Source organism: Salminus brasiliensis, chromosome 16, assembly GCF_030463535.1.
Source record: "Salminus brasiliensis chromosome 16, fSalBra1.hap2, whole genome shotgun sequence".
Classification (NCBI taxonomy): Eukaryota; Metazoa; Chordata; class Actinopteri; order Characiformes; family Bryconidae; genus Salminus; species Salminus brasiliensis.
In genome coordinates, this window is record NC_132893.1 from 26,669,678 (window position 1) to 26,691,617 (window position 21,940).

Below are 21,940 nucleotides of genomic sequence, written 5' to 3' on the forward strand. Positions count from 1 at the left end.
TTATCAAGCCGTTAGAGAAGCGAGGAGTCTGACTCTCACTCAGCAACAACTGATCTGTCCCGCATTAGTTAGCTAAGGGAATGGAATCACTGAGCCGTCCATTAAATTGAAAAGCGGTGTTAGCTTCCGACGAGGAGGCGAAATTCCCTCCAAGAAGCCAAGAAAGCTTCCCACTAAGGGGAAATGCAGCGTTTAGTTCAAAGTGAAATTAGTGGGCTGAGTGCCGCAGGCAATACACCACTGAACACCAGCGTGAGAGCAGCATTCCAACTAACAAGTGGCGATTTACTGCCTTACAGAAGCTTCAGTGCATGTGCAGCAGACACACGGTACAGTCGAGGTCACTGATTAAAGTAGCATGTTTTAATATACCACAACACGTGACTGACAGCACCACAACAACATCAGCAACAACCTGCATCCAATGTCAAAGCTGGCTGGACTGCAAGCAAAAAGATCTTTTTACCTTGTCCTTCTTGGGCTGGGAGAATTCAGAAGAATTGGACATTTTAAGGGACTTGGAGCGGTGCTGGGGCTGCCGCCTGACCGACTCCTCCCTGCCGTACTTGACCGAGCCGCTGGCCCGCATGCTGCGGACCTTTCCAGTGCCCTGAACGCTGTTTACACCGATCATCTCCTCAGCTAAGGCGCACACACACGGGGAGAGAAGAAGAAAAAAGCCACCTGTCCCGATTGCTGGTGCTCAGAGAGAGAGAGCGCGTGTGTGTGTGCAAGACAGAGAGAGAGGGCGTGAGAGGGAGCGCAGAGAGCGAACAGAGATACAGTGGATGGAACGTGTGAGCGATCGCACACGCTCGAGCACGCACGCACACACACACACACACACACTCTCTGAGGCGTCTCCTCCCTTCAAAGCTCCAGCATCGCATCCACTAGTGTTTGGAGTCGGAGCCAGATCCCCTGGAAGCCACACATCAGTGACTGGGAGTTTGATAGGGGAGGAGAGAGAGAGAGACAGAGAGAGACAGAGAGAGAGACAGAGAGAGAGAGAGAGAGAGAGAGAGAGAGAGAGAGAGAGAGAGAGAATAGGAGAGAGAGAGAGAGAGAGAGAGAGAGAGAGAGAGAGAGAGAGAGAGAGAGAGAGAGAGAGAATAGAAGAGAGAGAGAGAGAATAGAAGAGAGAAAGGGGAGAGAGAGGGGGGGGGGTGGACCCTCCCATTCTGGAGCAAGCCAATGTTCAGTAGCGACCCAATGTTTTTATTTCAAACAGCAACAACACACAGCTCTACTGATGCTGAGCACCATCCTCATTAATGCCTGCAGTTGGACCATATGTGTTTAAAAATAAGGATGTGGGGCATACACCCGAAAATGCTTTTGCGCTTTCACTTTATGGTCTTCACTTTAACAAGTGAAAAGTGCGATAAAGGGTTCTTTGAGTGATGCTATAGAAGAACCAGCCAGCTCTGGTCTTGCTAAAAAGTGATTTGTAAGACTTGAGTAGGGATGCACCGATTCGATATTAGGATCGGATATCGGTCCCGATATTAACAAAATATTTTCCATGTCTCAGCTCACTCAGCTTACCCCAGTTTAGCCCCATCCACTCACACACCACAGTGTTTCAGCTCTGAGTACCTTTCTTAAGGAGTCACAATGCAGTACAGCCAATCAGAGCGGAGTTATAATATCCATCTTAAAGGTGCAGTAACAGAAACAGTTTTTGGAACACAAACAGCCACTCAAACATTGCAGGTGGGCCTCAAGAAAAATATAAGAATATAAAAATGTAGGTTATGGGCTCTTTAAAGGTTTAAATAAACATTGGAATCAGGTTTTCTTCCCAATTACATTTTATTGTGCTGGGAATTCCCGCCCACTAGCAAGGATTCCACCTATCACACACTGTCACATGAAATAGGAGGGTGAAGGCTGGCATGGGCTTCCTCCAAATCACGTGGAGCACCACCCTATCTTTTCCAACTGCCACAGACGCACCATCATTAGACAGCTGAATGCACTTGGACAAGAACTTCCCATGCTGTTACGTCAGCCAACAGACGCTTGTGTTGGCTAACATCTCGCTGAGTAGTGAGGGTACTGCAAGGGCCATCATACACACCCAAAGAGAGAAACACTTCAATTATCAGGCTCAAAATTGGAATTACAGTTAATAATAACTAATAATTTAGTAACACTTACCAAAGCCACACACAAACGAGTCACTGTCCAGACAGAAACACCAAGCAAGTAAGTAAGTTTGATAAGTATTGAATGTATGTTTGACCATGCAGTACCAATCAGTACAGGGACAAGCCTCCTAATGCAACATTCACGGTCATTCACTGTTGTTCACCTACAGAGTCAGGACCTGAACATGTAGGAGACACACATACAGACCCATACACATGCTAGAGAGCTAGAAGTATCTGTGGAGTGAGAGCCCCTGAGGATGTTAACCAGCAGCTCTTTAGTCACCATGTTAACAGTCAGAACAGCAGCTCCTCTTGAGGAGACTTACTTCTGAGCAAAGAGTCACTGAAACACAGCACTGCACTACTCTTACAACACACACCCCTTTGCCAGGGTGATTTTGTAGCACATTTGTAAATTAGTGTCTTTTCTGTAATGCAGCACACACATCCATTTGTATTTAACACACATGCCCAGTTCAGTGATCATTTCCTTAATTACCACACACTCTCACACACCACTTACGTTTTCCTCCTGTTCTCTGAAACCTGTTTGGAGTTGGACAGAAAATTGAATAAGGCCACAGCTAGAGCATACCTCTCTGACCGGGTATCTGACATAATAACAGCACAAACACCATTAATATAATAGAGCATAATGCATAATACAATGTAACGCAACACCTCTGCATTCGGGTTTCAATAAAATCAATAATTCAAGAGTGTTATCACACTAATTCTTTATATGTCTGCAATTCAATTGAGTCTACAATGAGGTAAATGATGGTTGGGTTATAACAGATGGGTCTAATTATTTCAATTCAATAAGTGCAGAACTGCTGTGTGATGTTCCACGGGTAAAGGCGCTGATGCAACTGGCCTCTCGCCCATTTGACACAATGGCAAAGCGACGACTTCGGTCAGCCAGTTTCTCACTGGTTTTGTGAAATTGTGTGACAATTCCTCACTGAAAGAGGGCCGAGTCTGAAAGCATGCAGGCCACCAATAGAAAGATGAGCTGTCATATTCGAGTGGATATGCAAGTGGGCTGGAGCGCATGCTGGGCTTTCAAGGGAATTGAAGAAGGAAAAAATAAAACGCTGTAAATGTCTCTTTGAACTCTAAAGGGGGAACAAATCTGCAAACGATTGGACGCGCTCCAGTCCACAGTTTTATTACAGTAGGCAAATGCCTGCCATCATATGGGGAGTGGTTTTGGAGGGAAGCTCTTGCGCATTATGGGACAGGTTCATTGTTCTATTAGATAAAGGGTATTAACGTTTGGAGTGACGATGTAGCAAGGGAGTGAGGATGGTGAATCCAATTTGGCTCATCAGGGGACCATTCAGTACCCATTTGGATGCAGAATTAAAGGCTGCAAATTTGCCTTGATCTATGAAAATCTACTGTGGGATCACAGCTGGGAGAGAGATCACATCACAATTCTCCATGAATAATCAAGTCTAATTTAATTGAAGTAACATAGAAATGTTCACAGCGCTGGAGGATATGAAGCCTCTGGACAAAAGACCATGGCATTTAAGTGGTACTGCTGTAATTTCGATATCTGCATGACCTTGGTGAGCACAGCCAGAGGAGTCCATTCTGCACAGCAGACAATGAGGAAATAAGACGTTACTGGAGTAGGTGCCATATAATTAAGTGAATCATCGCAAAAGGAAGGAGTTCGCACGACCCCATTTCAGACTCCCTGTGTAATGAACAGACTTTACATGCCAATCAATTTGTACTGCCGTATTCATATTCAGAAAAGCTCTCACCAACACGCACAATCCAATACATGTGACTGCTCACCAGTGCGGGGTAGTTTGGTGTGGTCTGGTTAAGACATGCCAAACAATATGCCTTAACGTGATCACTGGGCCAGTGACTTCAATGCATCATCTTGTCCATCTGTTCCCCTACTGCAGAGACAGAGGGGCTCTGAGAGCCGTCTCTCCTGCCATCTCCTCCGGCAGCAAGCATGAACTACTTTACAGCAAACAGACTCACACAAACTCGATTACTGTCATCATCACTGCACAATAAAAAAGTGACACAATATCAACAGGGCATTCTGCAATACCCTTACTTTAAAGAGCTCACACTCTAAACTGCCTTCTATTTTATCAAATTGGGATGTTTGTGTGTTTGTGTTCCAAAGATAAAAGTCATAATTCATTTCTACATGACCCTTTTCCAACCTCGATCCCCCATCCATGTGCCACCTGGGACTACTACATGTAAAAGATCTCTGCTCTGGCCAGAATGCAGATTTTTAAATGTATTAAAAACACCACCAACAATAATAAATTTAGCCGCAAGCAGCCATTCTCAGAGTCTAAGCACATATTAGCCCAATGATACCCAATGCATCAGTAAATACATGTGATTTTGCATATTATGCAAATGACCTCAAAATCTATATCATACAGTGTCACCATCAGGCAAATCAGTCCAAGCTCGAGTACCTGAGCAGCGGGACGGATTACTACCTGTTAACCACGTTTCTTGTCCGTACTTCGTGACTTATGGTTTAGTCTGTGTGTTTTGTTTTATCTGGGGGAAAAAAAAAAGATTAACTTTTGTATGGTTACAATTTGGATATGTGACTCATATGTTTGACAAGGCAGACCGGATTTCATTTTAGGCCATTTCTAATATCGTGTGTGTGTTACATATATGTTCATGAAGAGCTTAAATTCAAAGAGCAGACTGTATCAGAAAAGAACTCTCAGTAACATTTATCTGCTTCAGTAAAGACCCAAACATGACTATCACTGTAAAAGCCTAGTAGGCTAACGTTAATGGCTGACCACGTCATCCTACACTAATGTCCTGTCCTGGTCACACTGTAGTTGATAAACAGTGCAGCGCTAGTCTGAAACATGCAGTGACACACAGGAGATCACAAATGCCAAGTGCATTACATTTAGCAAGTTTACAGTTTGTTCCTTGTGTGGTTGGAGACACAGCACATATAGGACTGGAGTTTTAGCCATTTGTCTAGTACAGTGAATCATTTCCAGACCACTGGGAGCAATTCATTTGGAGTGTGGTAGTTTCTCCATCTCAAGCAGTCCTATTACTGGCATGAATGTACCGAGACCCACATGTACCTATAATACCTGACACTTGATCTCACTCTAAAGCTCAGGCATGAATACTGATCAGAAATGACTATGGCTATAAGAGCTAACTGACTTAGCGGACTGCTGAAAGCACAAGTGAAGGAAATCAGACGGGGAACACACTAAATGACGCCACTGAAATAAGGCAGGGCTCATTCACTCAGTCTTTTTATCGGGCAAGGACTTTGAAGAACACCCCGAACACATTAATGTACTGTATGAGAACATTCGAAAACATGACTTATCCGCTGGCTGGGAGCCCAGTGTTTGGGCAGAGAAACAACCAGCCTCACTGCTATATTGATGCCTACCACAGAACATGTGGGTGGACTGTTTGCTGGCGCTGAGGTGCTATTGTCGTGTCGAGCAGATCGGCCCGCTCGCATTCTCACGTGCACAGGGCAATTAGCTGCTCAGGAAAAACAGAAGAAGGCTTCTGATGCTGACAACACCATTATTTCCGCAGTTATACGACACGCTGGGAGTGGAACCTTACAAGCTCCTTATATAAATGTCAAGGTATCCATAGACGTGATCGAGAAAAAGTTACAAACAAACAAACAAACAAGCAAACAAACAGCACATTGATGCCACACAGATATTATCATGACGTATTCCAGTGGGCGTTTGCGTAGATGCTTCAAGAGCTGTTCAGATGCAGCTGACTGACAGTAGCACACTGCAAACCACACTGCAGCTGTGACACGGCGCAATTAGGAGCAGGACTGTAGTTGAATGAAATGCTTCAAAGCTGTTGTTCAGTCAGTGGGGGGGGGTGGGGGGGTGAAACAGCAAGATTATAATTGCACAATTTTTACAATAAACAATATTTACACTACACACACACACACACACACACACACACACACACACACACACACTATAGGTCCAAAGGTTTGTGGACACTAATGAATGCATTAAGTTGAGCCCACTGCTTCCACACACACAGCTTGTCTAGTTCTTGTAGAGAAGTACTGCCAATAGAATAGGACTCTGGAGCAGAAGAACAGCACTGAGCTGTGGCACGGTGGAACTGGGTTCTCTGGAATGATGGTGGTGCTCCAACTAGTACTTTTGGGATGAGTTGTGGAGTTGTGGATGTACAACAGCATCACCAAAATCAACCACTTGTTCTGATGTAGATTATGGTGCTACTATACACAGACTGTTGTTTACTAGGGGTGTACCTGTGTACCTGAGGATTCAGTTAACCGTTTAAGGTGCCAAATGGAGGGAAAAAAAACCCAAACCAAACAAACAAACAAACAAAAAAACCCAGTAATAAGTACTGAATGACTCAAAGAAGTACTTTTACATTGTTTTGGTTTCTCGGACTACGTCATGTCCATTACAATGCAATTACAAGGCAAAACTGTCATGTCCATGTACCAAAACAACGTAAAAAGATACATCTCTGACAAACGAACATGTTGACACCTTGTGTAGAACATGACAAATCCTCATCAGTATCCAGTGATGTACCTGTTAGCTCTAACAGCTCACAAGCTTCATCTTATCCAGCCTTGGTTACTTTTGTATGTATGCTACCATTTTGCCCCCAAACACTAGAGCTATTCCCTAAAAAACTACACCCACAGCATTATGTGAATTTTGCCCCATGTTTCTGCATTTTTGCCCACAGTTTACTGAATATCTGTTCACTGACTCTTTATTAATACTAGAATATTAAACTTGTCAGAATACATATTTATTATTTACAGACCTACAGAACTGTGTTTGTTTTAGTCATTTTAGACTTGTTATCACTCAGTAACCGGAGTGGAGGCAGTCCAGCTCTTAGAGAACCTGGTTCTAAGCTACTGCATGCGCAGGTTTAATCTCCGCTGATAATATCCGGCTGCTGGCATCCTGCTCCTGAGCAGGGCTCTTTGATCTGAGATGCTCCCAGAGGAATGTCCTTGCAAATGGCATCCGTGAACTCCGAGAGCTTCAGTAAATGATAAAAAGGTGGTAATAATAATAATAATATATAGTTTAATGCATTTTCTCTTTCACCTGCAGGTTCATGGGTGGTAAAGTCTTCATTCACATTTCACCAGTTTGGGTATTTCACGGGTGAAGGAACTGAGGGACAGGGAAAGTGAGAGTGTAAGTAATGTCTTTCATCTTTTTGACATTTTCTGAATTCATCTTCTCTACGAGTGAATTGTTTCACTATCCTCAGGACAGGAGATGCACACTGATTTAAGCTGTGCTTGATGAATATATCAGAAGCTCCAGCACAGCCTCCAGTGTAAAAGACCACAATTCCTTCGCCACACACTGTGAGGCATCGTGTAATTCATCTTTTCCAGTCTTCCCATGAGGGCTGCTTAAATACTACAGAAAAAAACATAATGATCAATTCACAGCAGGTTGCTTCACTTCAAAATCAGACAGATGTCAGAGGTTTATTTTGACCAATATTTCCAAACCGATATTTGATGATGTATTTATTCTACTCCAGAACAGCAGAACATATTGGTCATGCTGGGCTACTGCTGGGCTAAACTGTCTGCATTTGATTAATTTTACTGAATTCGTAGATTTATTTATGCTGTCCAAAACTCTGGTGTTAGTGTCGACTCCTGAACTAATAACATCAGCAGACCTGAACATGATTAAACATCAGCATTAGGACACAATTTCCATATCTGTGCATCTCTAATTTTAACTCATCATATTACTTGTCTAATAACTAGCACCATACTTGCCAAAATAGCAAAAATAAACCATAATTAATCATTAATCACAATTATTTGCAGTTTTCTGCTCAAATATGACACTAAACAAACATTTTTTTTATTTAATGAGTTGAAGAGAGATTGTTTTTATTCATGAGTGGACGGAATCAGTTTAATCAGAATACATTCATTACTTTTGGCAATGCAATACAATAGTTATAATATAAAGGTATGGTACAGCACTGATCCTTGTATCTGTGGACACACTCGAGCTGTAGATTTCCATTTTGCTATTGTTCTGTTAGTTTGCTAATCATTAAACATCTCATGATGCCACTTTTTTCTTTTCTGATAGTGATAAATCAATATCTGCTTTAAAATCAACTACACTTCAAAAGCATCAAGCTACTTTAAGAAACATACTTAAGTCTGTGCTGTGTCAGGCTAGGTTTGTTACAGGATCAAATTGGACACATTCATTTTTCACCTTCAATATCTGATCCAACATTTGTCCTGATATCGGCCCACTTCTTATTAACACAACTTTCACAAGTACTGTCCAGTGTAATCTGCTAATTCAATGCATAATGAATAATTATATTAATAAATGTAAAGACATTAAATTTGACAGCTTATAACATAACTAGGTCATTATATTGGACACTGATTAAAATCAACTGATTCTACTGATTATGTTTTATGATAAATCAAGTATTTACAGTTTTAAAAAAAGGCCAAAATGACAACAATGGATTTACCTGGGCTATAATACACCATACATTGCCTTTTATTATAAAACCAAATGAAAAGAATAATAATAAAAAAAATGCTTTCATATAACTAGAAGTGGCCATCTGGCTGTGTTTGATACTGTACAGTATTATAATTAATGTATCATATGTTTTATTGTTATTATTTAATTCAGTATTGTTTTCATTATTTTAAAAAATAAAATCAATAAATATATATATATATTTTTATTTTATATTATAAAAATATTTATAATATATTTTTACTTATTTGACTGTTTTATTAATAATAAACAAAATATTGTTTCTGCTTTAAACTCAAAAAAGATGTGGGACAGTTAAAGACAGTAATTCAACATCTAATAAAACTGCTGCAGAGGATCATGTCTATTAGCAATAGCAGGTCAGTGGCAGTAAAATCTGTATTTAAAAAAAACCTGCCTTCACACACACAACCTTTATCCAGCAATGTGTAAATGAATGTGTAGGATGGTAGCCAAGCCAATCCAATCCAAGTGCAGCGTACAATGAGGTGAACAAATAAGCAGAGGTCAGTCCAATGCTGCTGCTGCTGCTGCTGCTGCTGCTGGCTTGCACACACAGCACTGCCTACTTAAAATACCTCAACAGAGAATTACACTGCATGAGCTACAGCTATGAACACATAAGCAGCAATTTACAGGCATGCATGCATTACTAGCAGGTACAGCTTTATGTTACATGAACATTCCAGCATATGCTTGATAGTAGACATGCATGTTTTCAGTATGTCCAGCCTGCACGCTGAAACGTGACAGCATATCAGGACATTATTTACATCCTTCCATAAAAAGCAAAAGACGAGGGTCCAAGTAGGTGCTGCATTACAAACATACATGGATGTTGCCAGACAGGCTTTGCTGGGCTAAATATATGGGTAAATCAATCGTGAACTGACGGCAGCAATTCCTACAAGCCATACCACACATAAGAACATGCTGGTGTGGTTCTGGGCATATATGATTTATACCAGTATTGGTACTGATGCATGAACACCCCCCCCCCCCCCCCCCCCCAAAAAAAAAAGGTGTATTGCTTTTAAAGGACAGATTTCTTCTCTAGAAGTGTGCTTCAGGTCTGCTTAATGTTTTACAATACGACATAAGACCATCCATATTTGAAAACTAAAGGGCAAAAACAGCCTGTTTGTGTTTTTGTGATGTCACACAAAGTACATATTTACATGTATGAACCTATTCAGCCTACAATAGTCTGACACAATTCATTTAAGCTAAAGTAATGAGAATTTCCTTAGATACATTAACAAAAAAAATTTGATAAATATTATCGGGTGGGTGGGATAAATACTACATCATGCTACTAAAAGACATTTTCACAATATGCAATAATTATTTCAATATTTTGACACTCAATACAGCAATTTTCTTCCAAATGTGCTGCACTCCATCCAATTACACAACACTAATTACACTTTGTAATGAAATGTGCAGCTGGTCCACAGTCTTTAAGCACTGATTTCCACAATATGCTTAGAAAATGCCTATCAAATTGATCATGGTCAGGAATGGGCAATATGACAATACTGTATCGTATCGTGATACATTTTGTTACTGTGTTTCACAATTTGGATATTGAGGATATAGGCAGTGCTTAAAGAACACCGATCAACTGCACTTCTGTTACAGTGGTTTAATCAGTGCTGTTTAACTGGAAGACATGCAGCATTTTTTGAATAACAGTCACTATATCGCAATACATATTGTGTGTAAATATTGTGATTTGATATTTTTACCATAGTGCCCACCACTAATTATGGTACAATAAAAGATCATATTGCCCACCTCTACTGTATATAATACATAATAAACAAACACACACCAAGCTCAATTCAAACATTTTTACATTTAAAGAATGTAGAAGTAGGGCTGTGTATTGGGAAGAACCTGGTAATATGATGCACATCACAACATGGAGTAATGACATAACTACATTTTTGGAGAAAGACCATGCCCGAAACCCTACTCCTGGACTCAAGCCATTATATACCCCAGCTTCTCAGTTCAACTCGGTGTTGAATTAACCAAACCTCCAACGCCAACGGGGGGCTTTACACACATAGACCACAGAGAAGCCAACCCGGACTCAAAGCCAAAAATATTTTCTTAGCCTAGAAATGACCTAGCTAGTGTAAACAGCCAACTGCCAACTACATACTGCATACTGCCAACTACATACTATATACAAATACTAGGGTCTTTTATCAGAGTACTAATGCTAACCTAACCATCACCTGATGCCATGATATACTTGGCAAATACCACAACGGCTCATCACTACTGCCCAGCTCTACTCACTACTGAGGAACAAAGGAACCAAAGGGCCGGGGCGAGTGGGGTTTCTACTCTGAATATAATCATTATGTTATGTCACAGATTAAACTCTGAGCAATGAAGTCTTGCCGGAAGGATGTCAACATGTCAGCCGCGCCAAATGAATGAGGGACGAACGAGGATTTTTAACCAACAGTGACCAGACCACCAATCTGTCACGTTAACAAGAATATCAATATTTCAGTGCTTCACTCACCACGCTGCTCTGATGAAGCTCACTCACAATTCTGCTACGATGCTGCCTCTTTAATGAAACACTGATATTTCTTTCAGTGTCTCCAGGTCGTTCAGTGCATCCTTAAAAAAATATCCCTCAGCATCTCAAGCAACTCCTCAAGAATGACCTCTAAACACAGTCAATAACGATACTGCCTAAAGAAATGCGTGGTTAGAGTAGGCGATCAAAGACAATGTATATTTTAAGACACTGGCCTGAGATTCGAGGATGGAAACAGTGGAAAAGCATTTGATATGACGTGGCTGGAGAGAGATTCCTAGGTCTCGAGGTGTGGGATGCAGATCTGTTCTTGACCATTCGACAGAGAAATGCTGCCACACTTAAACAAGTAATGTAATGTCAGGACTTTATCAATTAGAGAGGCACGGGCTGGTAATGTTTTCTCTAATGACCATATTTTCTAATGACCATCTTCACCTTTAAAGAACTGAGCATCTAAAGATAGCTACTGTGTCTGTTGTAACGTCCAGCGATCTATCTTTTGACCTCAGCATGACCACATTTTCAGACAGGAGCCTCCCCACCTGCTCTTTCTCCCACACACACACACACACACACACACACACACACACACACACACACACACACACACACACACACACACACACACACACACAATCTGAGTACTGTCATCACGACACAAGGTGTGTATTCATGGCCCTGTCAAACAGGAGAGAAGGAGAAACGCTGCATGCCCCCCCCCCCTAAAAAACTAAACAAAACAGCCATGTCCATTTAAATCCAGTGCTGGATTTCTGCAACAGGCACTGAAAACCATGTTCCTTTGTAGAACTGCCACTGTGGATTAGTCATCTGGTAATATAGTAAATGTATCCATTATTCATAGTCAAGTAATTACTAGTAATCAAATAATCTACCAATTAAATTAAAGCTAAATAATTAATCTGAGAATGTGAACAAGAAGCCATGCAGGGACTAGGAAAAGGTGAAGCAGGAAGCCTTTAGAAACACTATTGGTCAGGTGCACCAACATGGTTTAATCTTCAATTTAGATTAAGTTAATCTATTAATCCAGTTGTGGCAAACTTGATGAGTGTGAGATTTAACTACTATTTTAACCCCGGTATCAGGTTTGCAGTGCGCCTAGATTTATTCTAGAGATTAATCTAGACTAAGATTAATGTTGCTCTATTACTTTAAACACAGATTTAAACTTTTAATTACCTCTTAAACTCCACTGAACCATCCCAGGAACAACTCTGCCAGTTTGCATGTATTTAACAAACAGTAATCCTTAGGGTGTAATAAAAGCTAAATATCATGAATGTAAAAGGGGTTAAGGATATCTACCATTTTAAATGTTATAAACTATGTGTTTATGTAAGAAAAGCAGAAAATGTACACATGCACCAGGAAAGGATGCAAGTCTGACATTGAGGTCACAACCAGATATTTTAAAATATCTAAGGACAAAACCCATCCATCTTCCCCATCGAGCATGAATCAAACAACAGCAGTGCCAGGCAGACATTCCTTGTTTGCAATTCAAATGTGTAGATGTGTACATGTGTAGATAATCTACAGGAGGCTATAGATCTATTGTGTCCTATGTGTATAAAAGGGCACTTACTTAGTGACAAATCCATCAGAGTAGAAAATACAACTGAATTGCATGTTGATGGTATTAAGTTTTGACCAATAATTTGTTAATCCAGATTTAAAAATGCGGTGCAACAAAACTACATTAACAAATATGTGATTAGCTCTGATTAGCTGGAATTCTGCTTAATTAAATATCCTTGTCAGTGCAAGATACCCAGAGTGAAAAGAAATCCTGTATTTGTATATATAAATATGTATCCTGTAAGAGAGCCCATTTTAAAACATGCTTAACAACTGAAATTGCCCACTTACCCAAGAAAGTAAATACCAATATGTTCTTTTTTATTTGCATAATCAACTTTGAGTAATCATGATGGCACAGTTCCACTGTTAATCATTGCTACTAGTCAGTTTGTTGAAATCTGTAGCTTGTTATTCCATTCTAGTTTTTAATTCCTCATCATTTGGAGTGATGGATAACATCCAGAACGACAAACGTGCTTTCTGTTAAGCGATCTTCATCTTTAAACAGCTGTCAAATGAGTCTGGTCAAAATAGAAACATCATTACTGTGATGGCAGCGATTGGTGTCTGATTACAAAGAAGCATGGGATCCGGTCATGTCCCTGCTGTCTCAAAAGGTCAGCCTTTGCCATTCACGCTGTTCATAGAAACAGAGACAAAGAATTGTTGGCCAGGATGAGGAGCGGTCAGAAGACCTTGTGTGAAAATCTTCTCCCAGGAAAAGACTCTGATTGGCAAACCCTGCAGCTCTAAGCTCTTGGTAATGCACGACTGCTAACGCTTTCAGGGCATGCTCGCTTTCTTAGGTTCCAAATGTCCTCAGTTGCCAGATGGTTGGTCAGAAGTTAGAGCCACCACGCAACACCAATGCCGATTGTGCATATTAAAACGGAATGGACCCTGGAGGACTGACCCTGCAAATGTTTTCTCTGGTCCACTGCGGTTGTGTTCTCTGCGGGGAGGATGTGCTTTATCACTCTGGTGGATGATAACTGCAGGAGGGTTAAATCCATAATGGAGGCCAGAGACTGCCACCAATCAAACCCACTAATGACAAAACACACTACTGCCCAGAAGCTACATTTGCTTGGCTGGAATTATACCATTGAAGACCTAAAATGAGCCACAACCAAAAAAAGAAAGCCCTGAAAGAATCTATTCAGTAGCGATATATGCAGCTCCCTGGTTCCTACTAACCTCACTAATATAACAATAGGTCAGCGAGAAATTTTTAGGGAATTATAATATGATTAATGTGATTCATCAATTCCGTCCAGCCCTTCAGCTTGCTTCACGGACTGAAAATGTGATATCTGAAAGCTTTTTCTTCATCTGGCCATTGTTTTGACAGTGGATGGAAGTGGTCAAGTGCAACACCTGTAACGTTCTACAGAGCAGTATCTCTGATTCTTGAATTCTGAGGTTTTCGGTCCATTTCGATCCCAAAACAGGTGCCGAGCTCTGGTATAAAGCATTACTTCATTAATTTGCTGATGCTGATTGGCTCTTGCTGAAGTCACGTTTCAAAGAAAAGGACCGGCATGTTGAATACCACTTTGCTGAACAGGGCCCTGCTGCACTTTTTGAGTGAGGTAGCATCGTTACTGCCAAGGTTTATGAATCTGGCCCATCTCATATTTTGGAAAATATGGGGAAGATATAACAGTCATGTCCACTGACAAGTCAGGCAGAGCTGTGCAGTGTCTCTGTCTCCATGGTGCAGTGTGGCATAGCTCCAGTTAAGGGAAATGACATAAAACTTCTTCAGGTTTTGCTGCTGTACGTGAGACGCGACCTGAATACTTCTAGGCTTGCTGTCCAGTAGGGGCATAAATCTCCAACTTTACAAGGATGCAGCGGGTTCTTTAGAAGGTTATTCTATCCATCAATTTCAAATTTGTAAATAAATAAAAATTATATTAAAGATCACAGAAGGGGTGGATTTGCCAACAATAGATACGTTTTTATTTTATTTAGTTATTTTTATACATATTTAAAAAGTGCCCGAGATCATACTTTCCCAAAAATGTATGAATCTGAATCGCAACATTCACAGCAATGCATCAATACACATCACTGCATTTTAAGACTCATTCTGTAGATAAAAATAAACTGAATGTTTCAACAGATTCCCAATCAATATCACTCTCTTTGCTCAGCTGTGTTGAGCATGCTACGTTGCTGCATGACCCAAAAACTGCAAAAGAAGTTCAACCACTGCCACAAATACAACTTGCAGAGCCATCATGAAAGTTACTTTCAGTAGCTGCACTACCACTGAGAAAGCGGAGGGGATGGCATAATGGGCTCAGTTGCAAAATCAGCACAAAACACCTCTAGAACTTGTACATTCCTAATCCCATTAGGGACATTCAATTAACACTGGAAACTAACAGCTTCAGACAGGTGTGAAGACAAAATGAACAACGGTGCACATCACACATCCCTTCGTGCTGTCAAAGTCAAATACAAACACATGGATTTCCAAACACCAGGATGTACTCATCAGGTCAATGATGACCCTACAAACGAACTCTGCCTATGTAGCACTTTTCCAAATACACATATTGCTGTAGGTGCAGTATAGGTGAAAACAGGAGCATCCCTTCAGCTGCCAAATCGCTATCAAGTGCTGACCTTGTGTGCGTTGTACAACAAGCGGCAACGCTAATCTTTCATGTGATGACAGGAACAGCAGGATTATAGAGGGATGACGTGACCTCGCTAGGTATGGGCTATTGGGTTGGTTCAGTTTTCAATATGCCAACATGCTCTTTGTTTTAAAGGCTCCATGTAATGGACGACTACATCGCTGCGGTTTCAACATGTGCCATACACTGTCCAATTCAGTCTATATATGGATGTCTCATGATGAATAAACTGCTTTTGCAAGTGAAGCCACTGGGAACACATTTCGATACATGGACTTATTTGTGTAATACGAAAATTGAGTGTTAAGTGAAGCTTTCAACATTTAAATAGAAAACACAGAGCAGAAATATTTAGATTTTTAAGGATCTTTTAATATTCAGTGTACTTCAATATAAATCTACAGCAGATTAGCTTCACCCATTCTCCAAGATGAATGTGTTTCAGTCTGGATTGCTTTCTGAACAAGACACACAACAGATATAAACCAATTAGTGAAGAGTCATTTACATTCAGCAATCTTAAAGGTGCTGAATCAAACGGTCTATTTCATTCTAAGGGGTTAAAACAGGTTGGAAATTGATCATGTGAATCATGTGATCAAATGAAATTTGAAAAGGAGACAGCCATCATATTTTGATCACATAGGGAAAAAGTTAGCAAAGAAGCCAAGCACTGACTACTAAATGAAGCCCTATGTGGGTAATAAATCAACAAGGACACACAGTGTCATAGATGCAAAGCACCAATCTTCCATAACACTCCTGGTGCCTTGCCAACGTTCATCTCCACAAGATAGCTCAAGGACACATGGAGGCCGTTCTGTTTTTAACAGCATTTGTAGCAGAAGTGGTTGCTGGCTCCATTGTGCATTTAATTACTTACTTTCCATTATGAAGAAACACTGCTGCACAGATCAAGAGTACAATCTGGGATGTATGCAGTGATGTGTCAAACACTATAATAAAGGCTGACCTCGGACAAGGCTTAGCTCAATAACTGGTAATATTGGACATCACAATCGTTTAAGTAAGTGTAGAAACATTACATGTATTACTGTTCTTTTGTTCTCCTTCATGTGCCTTTCTTTAACAGTTCTCTTGTGGAATCATTCTAATAAAATGTGGGCCCAAATCAAAATGTGATGTGACTGTGGAACATTTCTGACAGTGAAGCCCTTTCCATTTATTTTCTGACATGGACAATCAACTTCTTCTGAACAAGTAAAGTTATTTAAGGTCACAGTTCCACTACGTCCAGGAGACAGAAGCCAAGAAAAGAAGAAGAAGAAGAACTGAATGGAGAAGCAGGCTGAACCTCTTTCAAAGAAGTTTTTAGTTGCTGTCTTTGAAGGATGCACATTGTATGACTGGATTCATAAAAAACACATTTCAGCTGTGTTCTATACTTCAGTGCTCCTTTCATAGATGCAAAATCCAACAAGCTCTTCTTTACAAGGTGTTCTAGCTAATTTGTGCTTGGCCAAGTTACACCAATTTACAGCATTACCCACGACAGATAAACTCCACACCAGCAATAGGTGTGTATCTTAAACACTGTATGTCCAATGTTTTTGGACTCCTCTTCTAATAAATGCATTTGGCTACTTTCAGTTGAAGCAATTGTTGACACAAGATGTGCAAATGTACACACACAGCAAGACTAGCTCTTATAGAGAAGTATAGCCAAAATAACGGGACGGTCTGGAGCAGATAAACATGACCTTATTGGCACGTATTTTTGAAGTCCCCCCCCCCATGGAGTGGTGGAGCAGTTGGGACAAGTTAGGGATGAGATAGGCAACGGCTTTGTTGCTGAATGCAATTAAATCCTTGTAGCAATGCTCCAATAGAAAGCCTACCTCGGACAGTAGAGACAGAGACTCCAACATCAGCACTTTGGAGACAGTTACTTCAACAAACTGAATGCCCTTCATTTTAGGAGAAACAAGGAGTGTGTTTACATGCACTTAAAAAATGTATCATTTGATCATAAGTTATCTAATAGTCGAATTATTCAAGAAGTCATGTAAACAGCATACTCCGATAAATTAAGCTGGATTTTGTCATGTTTCTCAGTGCATGTATACATTTCTAACTTCCACAGTTAACAAGAGGGCATAACAGGAAGGAATCAGCCAGCAGAAACTTGGATAGACACAGTCAAGAGATTTAATGAACAAGCCATTTAGAAACCTATAAACCCAAACAGATGACCCAACATTCTGGAGAAACACTGCCCGTATGGTCACCAGGAGTCAAAATCGACTTGATGCCACTGGATAATAACAGTCTACAGTTGTCTGAATTAGACAACTCACTCATAAAACCCACATTAATGCATTGTAGCCTCTGCCTGGAGAAGCTGCAACAAGCTGTACATAATAAAACACACTGGTGAGAGGAATTCCCTAGTTTTGCTGCTGGGCTACGTATGTGAAACTGCACTGGCTTGGCAGCCTGTTTCTTTGGAGGAAGCTGAATAGACATGAAAGAGAAAGGAGTGGCAGGCTAACAGCTGGTAGAGCTCTGTCTCTCTCGCTCTCTCTAACACAGACACACTGAGGACACCCAGTCACAACACATTAGCGTCCTCCTAGTGTTCCATTCTCATTCTGGCAGGTGCAGCCCAGCTCCACACAAGTCTGCGTCGTCACGATACAAGATCAGCATGCCCTATTTTCCATTCTACAACTGGAGCAGAGCAGGGTAATTCATTTAAGAGCAGAATACATAGACTATACGAGTTTGGATATGCCCAGTTGGAGAGGAGTGGAGTACATTCAAAGATAAAAAGAAGGTTAAAGTGGACTAAGTGGAGTCAAATTCAAAAGCATTTTCAAAAACGCTTTAAAATGATTAGTCACTCGGATATTAAGCATGTGCGGGCTCTGGATAGGATGTTCAAAGGGGGGAAAAAAAAAAAAAAAAGCCTTGGTTGACTCATTTCCTTTAACCATTGCGTTCAACTGGGACTGTTTTAAGATGAAACCTGCAGAAACCAGTTTGATTCCCCTGATGTTTGAGTATAGTATATTAGAAAAAATATTATTAAAAAGCTACATAAAACTTTTTACTTCTTTGCTTAACCATACTTTTGGGTCAGAAACGTTCTTGTGGCAGGAAAACCCACTGCCTCCGAGTCGAATACATGTCTTTTAAAAACCAGGACAACTCTCAAACCAAGGAAACAGATATTACTCTCAATTATTAACAATTACTCTCGTACAGTGTGAATGCCGCTAAAACACAAAACAGGACAGAGCTGTTGTGTGATTTACTGTACAAACAGATTCAGCAAGAATTTATCCTTTCACAGACAAGTGAAAAAGTAGCTGGATTATGTGGGAAAAACAAGGCCACTGTAGTAGCAAATTTAGCTACATGCTAAGTTCGACTATAAGGAAAAGCCAGCAAACCTGGAAGAACCAGTTAACGAAAATATGCCTGGAAACAGTGGAAAACACTTCCAATACGATTCACCTGTCTTTGTGCTCTTAGATATGAGATCCTTACATATCCTTATATATCCTATATATATATATCCCAGCTGTGTTTTGAGCCTCAGATAGCTGGATGTTCCTGTCTACACATTGCTGTCCATGGACCATTGGTCCTTTGGCAATTTGGATGGATCAATGTCAAGTCCAGCCTTTAACTTGAGCAGCTAATCGCTTGTTTCATTTCTGGTTTTGGCCGTTTTCCCTAATAAATGCAGCCGTTCTGCAGAATGTTTTGCTGCTCAGTCCGACTAAAGGGGGCGTGTGCCAGCGGGAACGTGACCACGCCAATGCATAGCCTCTACTGAGGATCCTGAAAGTAAAACACGTCAACTAGGGCAAAATCTTAAGCTTTTCATTAGCAAGAGTTAGTTACCAGTTGACCAGACATATCTGTTGAACTGGACAGACTTGAGGAAGAATCAATAAAAGACATCACAGTGGATTAATTTGCCCTCTGTATCTCGCATTTGCTTGCTGATGTGCGAGACCCAGGGTGATCAGAATGAAACTGATCATGAATAAAGACAATATTAATGGACTTGCTTATTTGGTGAGCATGAATGACTTAATATCACAACAATCAATGCTTTGATGCATTACAGCCTGTAAAACTGCCTTTGTGTTAATGGGAACATCAGAGCCAATGAATCCGTCACCAATTTACCACAGTTCCTGCAGACGCCAACCACAAAGCTTGAAAGGACAAAGTCATTCATCAAAATATTTGGAGTCTTGGCCGGCTGATTTCTAGGCAGAAAGCAGCCCACAGCTATTCAAGGTCCAGGTAATGCAACCTTGGCCTACCATTTACCCATAATGAGCTCTGAGCTTTACCTGAGCTTAAACTCTGCCGCAAGAACAAAGGATTTGATTCTGCCCTTGTGTTCTCATGGCACGATACATACTGTGCCCATCTTTGAACAGAATGCCAACGATGGGTTTAGTCTGTGATTGTCAACTTTTGCTAACAGCTCCTTCACCAAGCACACATGCCCCTAGTAAAAGCTGATATCAGCCTGACTTAAACGAATAAAGAGCGCCTATTTTTGCCATATTTTTGACTTCACTTCAAAAGAGACATTTTATTTAATTAAGAGGACACTGAAAGCACCACTCTATTCTAATTAAAACCATAAGCCTGTAAGGCTTTGGAGCCCAGGGAGCCCTACTGTGAGCAGGTAATGAAAAGCTTATGAAAGCAACAAGCCAATCCAATCTGGCAGTGGCTGAAGCACCATGACAGAGGCACAGCCAGGGCATTCCACTTAGTTGGAGGGCATCATCATATCTTCCACTTGGCCATGTCCAGAGCCAGGCCAAGTTATTGCCACGCTGTAGTCCACGCATCAAATTTGCCGCAAGGGTGAGGTGTGTTCATTTTATTAAAAGTGGAGGGGTGTGAGGGGGAGGAGGAGGAGGAGGAGGGGAAGATGCAGGGGGTTATTTAAGTCTGCTGAGAAGCGCTTCTTGGCAAACTCATTTCCTTCTTTCTCGGGTAGCGAAGCGTATGCCCAATATGACTGTGTTCCGGTCTGCCGGTGCAGGAATAAGCTTTTGCTGCAACTAATGTGCCAGCACTGGACGTGTCAGAGTGACCATGAGAAAGGATTGTCTGGCAGGTGGGCCAAACACTCACATTTAATGGAAGAAGAGTATCAAAAAAAAAAAAAAAAAATCCCAAGCTGTTGGATTGAATCTTGTTTTTTGGTGTACAATACGGTACAGTGATGATGCATATAATCCCCTCTTATATGGGTTTAAAGAATAAGTCAGTGTTTTTCAAGCAGATCTTGATCTGCTTTATCTGTATGATGCATCTGATTGAATGTTAACTGCATGCTGAAGTAACGGCTCACTGAGTGTTTTACAGGAGCCATACCGGACACTGTACCTTCATTACACTTCCTTTCCTCAGGTTCAATTATGACCTGAATAGCTTTAGGTACCAAAACCAGTCAGAACTCATTTTTATATGAACATTTTCCCATTGTTCTTCATCCCTTAGAATCAAACAGTCAGTTTTGTTACTGTGTCTTTAAGACTGACATTTCTATCCATCCATGATACATTAATCAAGATATGTAGACACGATGTAAAGGAACAACAGTCAGATTCAAATTGGCCATTGGGTTTTGTTTTATAGAGAAAACAATATAAATATAGACTCCTTACAACGCTCCCGCAAATGGACAGAGCTAAACTACTGTAGGCTGTACAGGCAGATAAGATAATACAGATACAGAAATACAAGATGATATAGAGGAGATATTATTTCGGCGCTGTCACGCTAAAACCTTTTATCTCCAAAATGAAGACTTTACAGAAAAAAGGACAATAAACTAGAAGAATTTCTATTAGTCCATTCATTACCAAATTCTGACACAATGTTCAGAACAACTACCAGATTCACATCACGTCACAGTGAAAAACATCAAAAATGGAGCTAGAAGGTTTTTGCAGGACAGTGGTGATCTGTAAATACACAGTTATTATGGACAGTATGGACAACATTTAGATTTTTAGATTTTTTATGTGCTGACATTAAGCTCTTGTTCTTTTTTAATTGTCTAAATTACTGCAAATGTCCACATTACAGTTTCAGAACACTGAATAGGAAAACAGCAGCATATTCCTTTACTGTAAACGGTAACACCTGGAATAATAGCTGCGCATTTTAGTAGAGCAAACTTCAAGTCAGTTCACATTAGGAAAAGAACAGAGGCAGAATAAGCTGCTCTCAGCAGAGGGTAAATAACCACGAGGCAATAACCGAACAGTTGTTTGTGATTCATCCTCGCTATTGGTGGTGGTAGTAGTAGTAGCAGCAATTCTATCACAATTGCTTTTTCCCCCTTTC

General features: G+C 40.7%; 1 protein-coding gene across 5 annotated transcripts in view; it reads right to left on the bottom strand.

Annotated features, from left to right (window-relative positions):
- The window catches only part of psd3l (pleckstrin and Sec7 domain containing 3, like), a 109,513-nt gene that overhangs the window by 36,658 nt on the left and 50,915 nt on the right, over positions 1-21,940 (bottom strand). Inside the window, exon 1 of one of the 5 annotated variants that reach the window (XM_072658142.1) lies at positions 467-956. The exons of the other annotated variants lie outside the window; for them this stretch is intronic. Coding sequence (XP_072514243.1) covers positions 467-634 — 168 coding nt within the window. The 5' untranslated portion in view covers positions 635-956. Of the gene's footprint in view, positions 1-466; positions 957-21,940 lie in introns of those variants that run through there. 5 annotated transcript variants of the gene reach the window in all.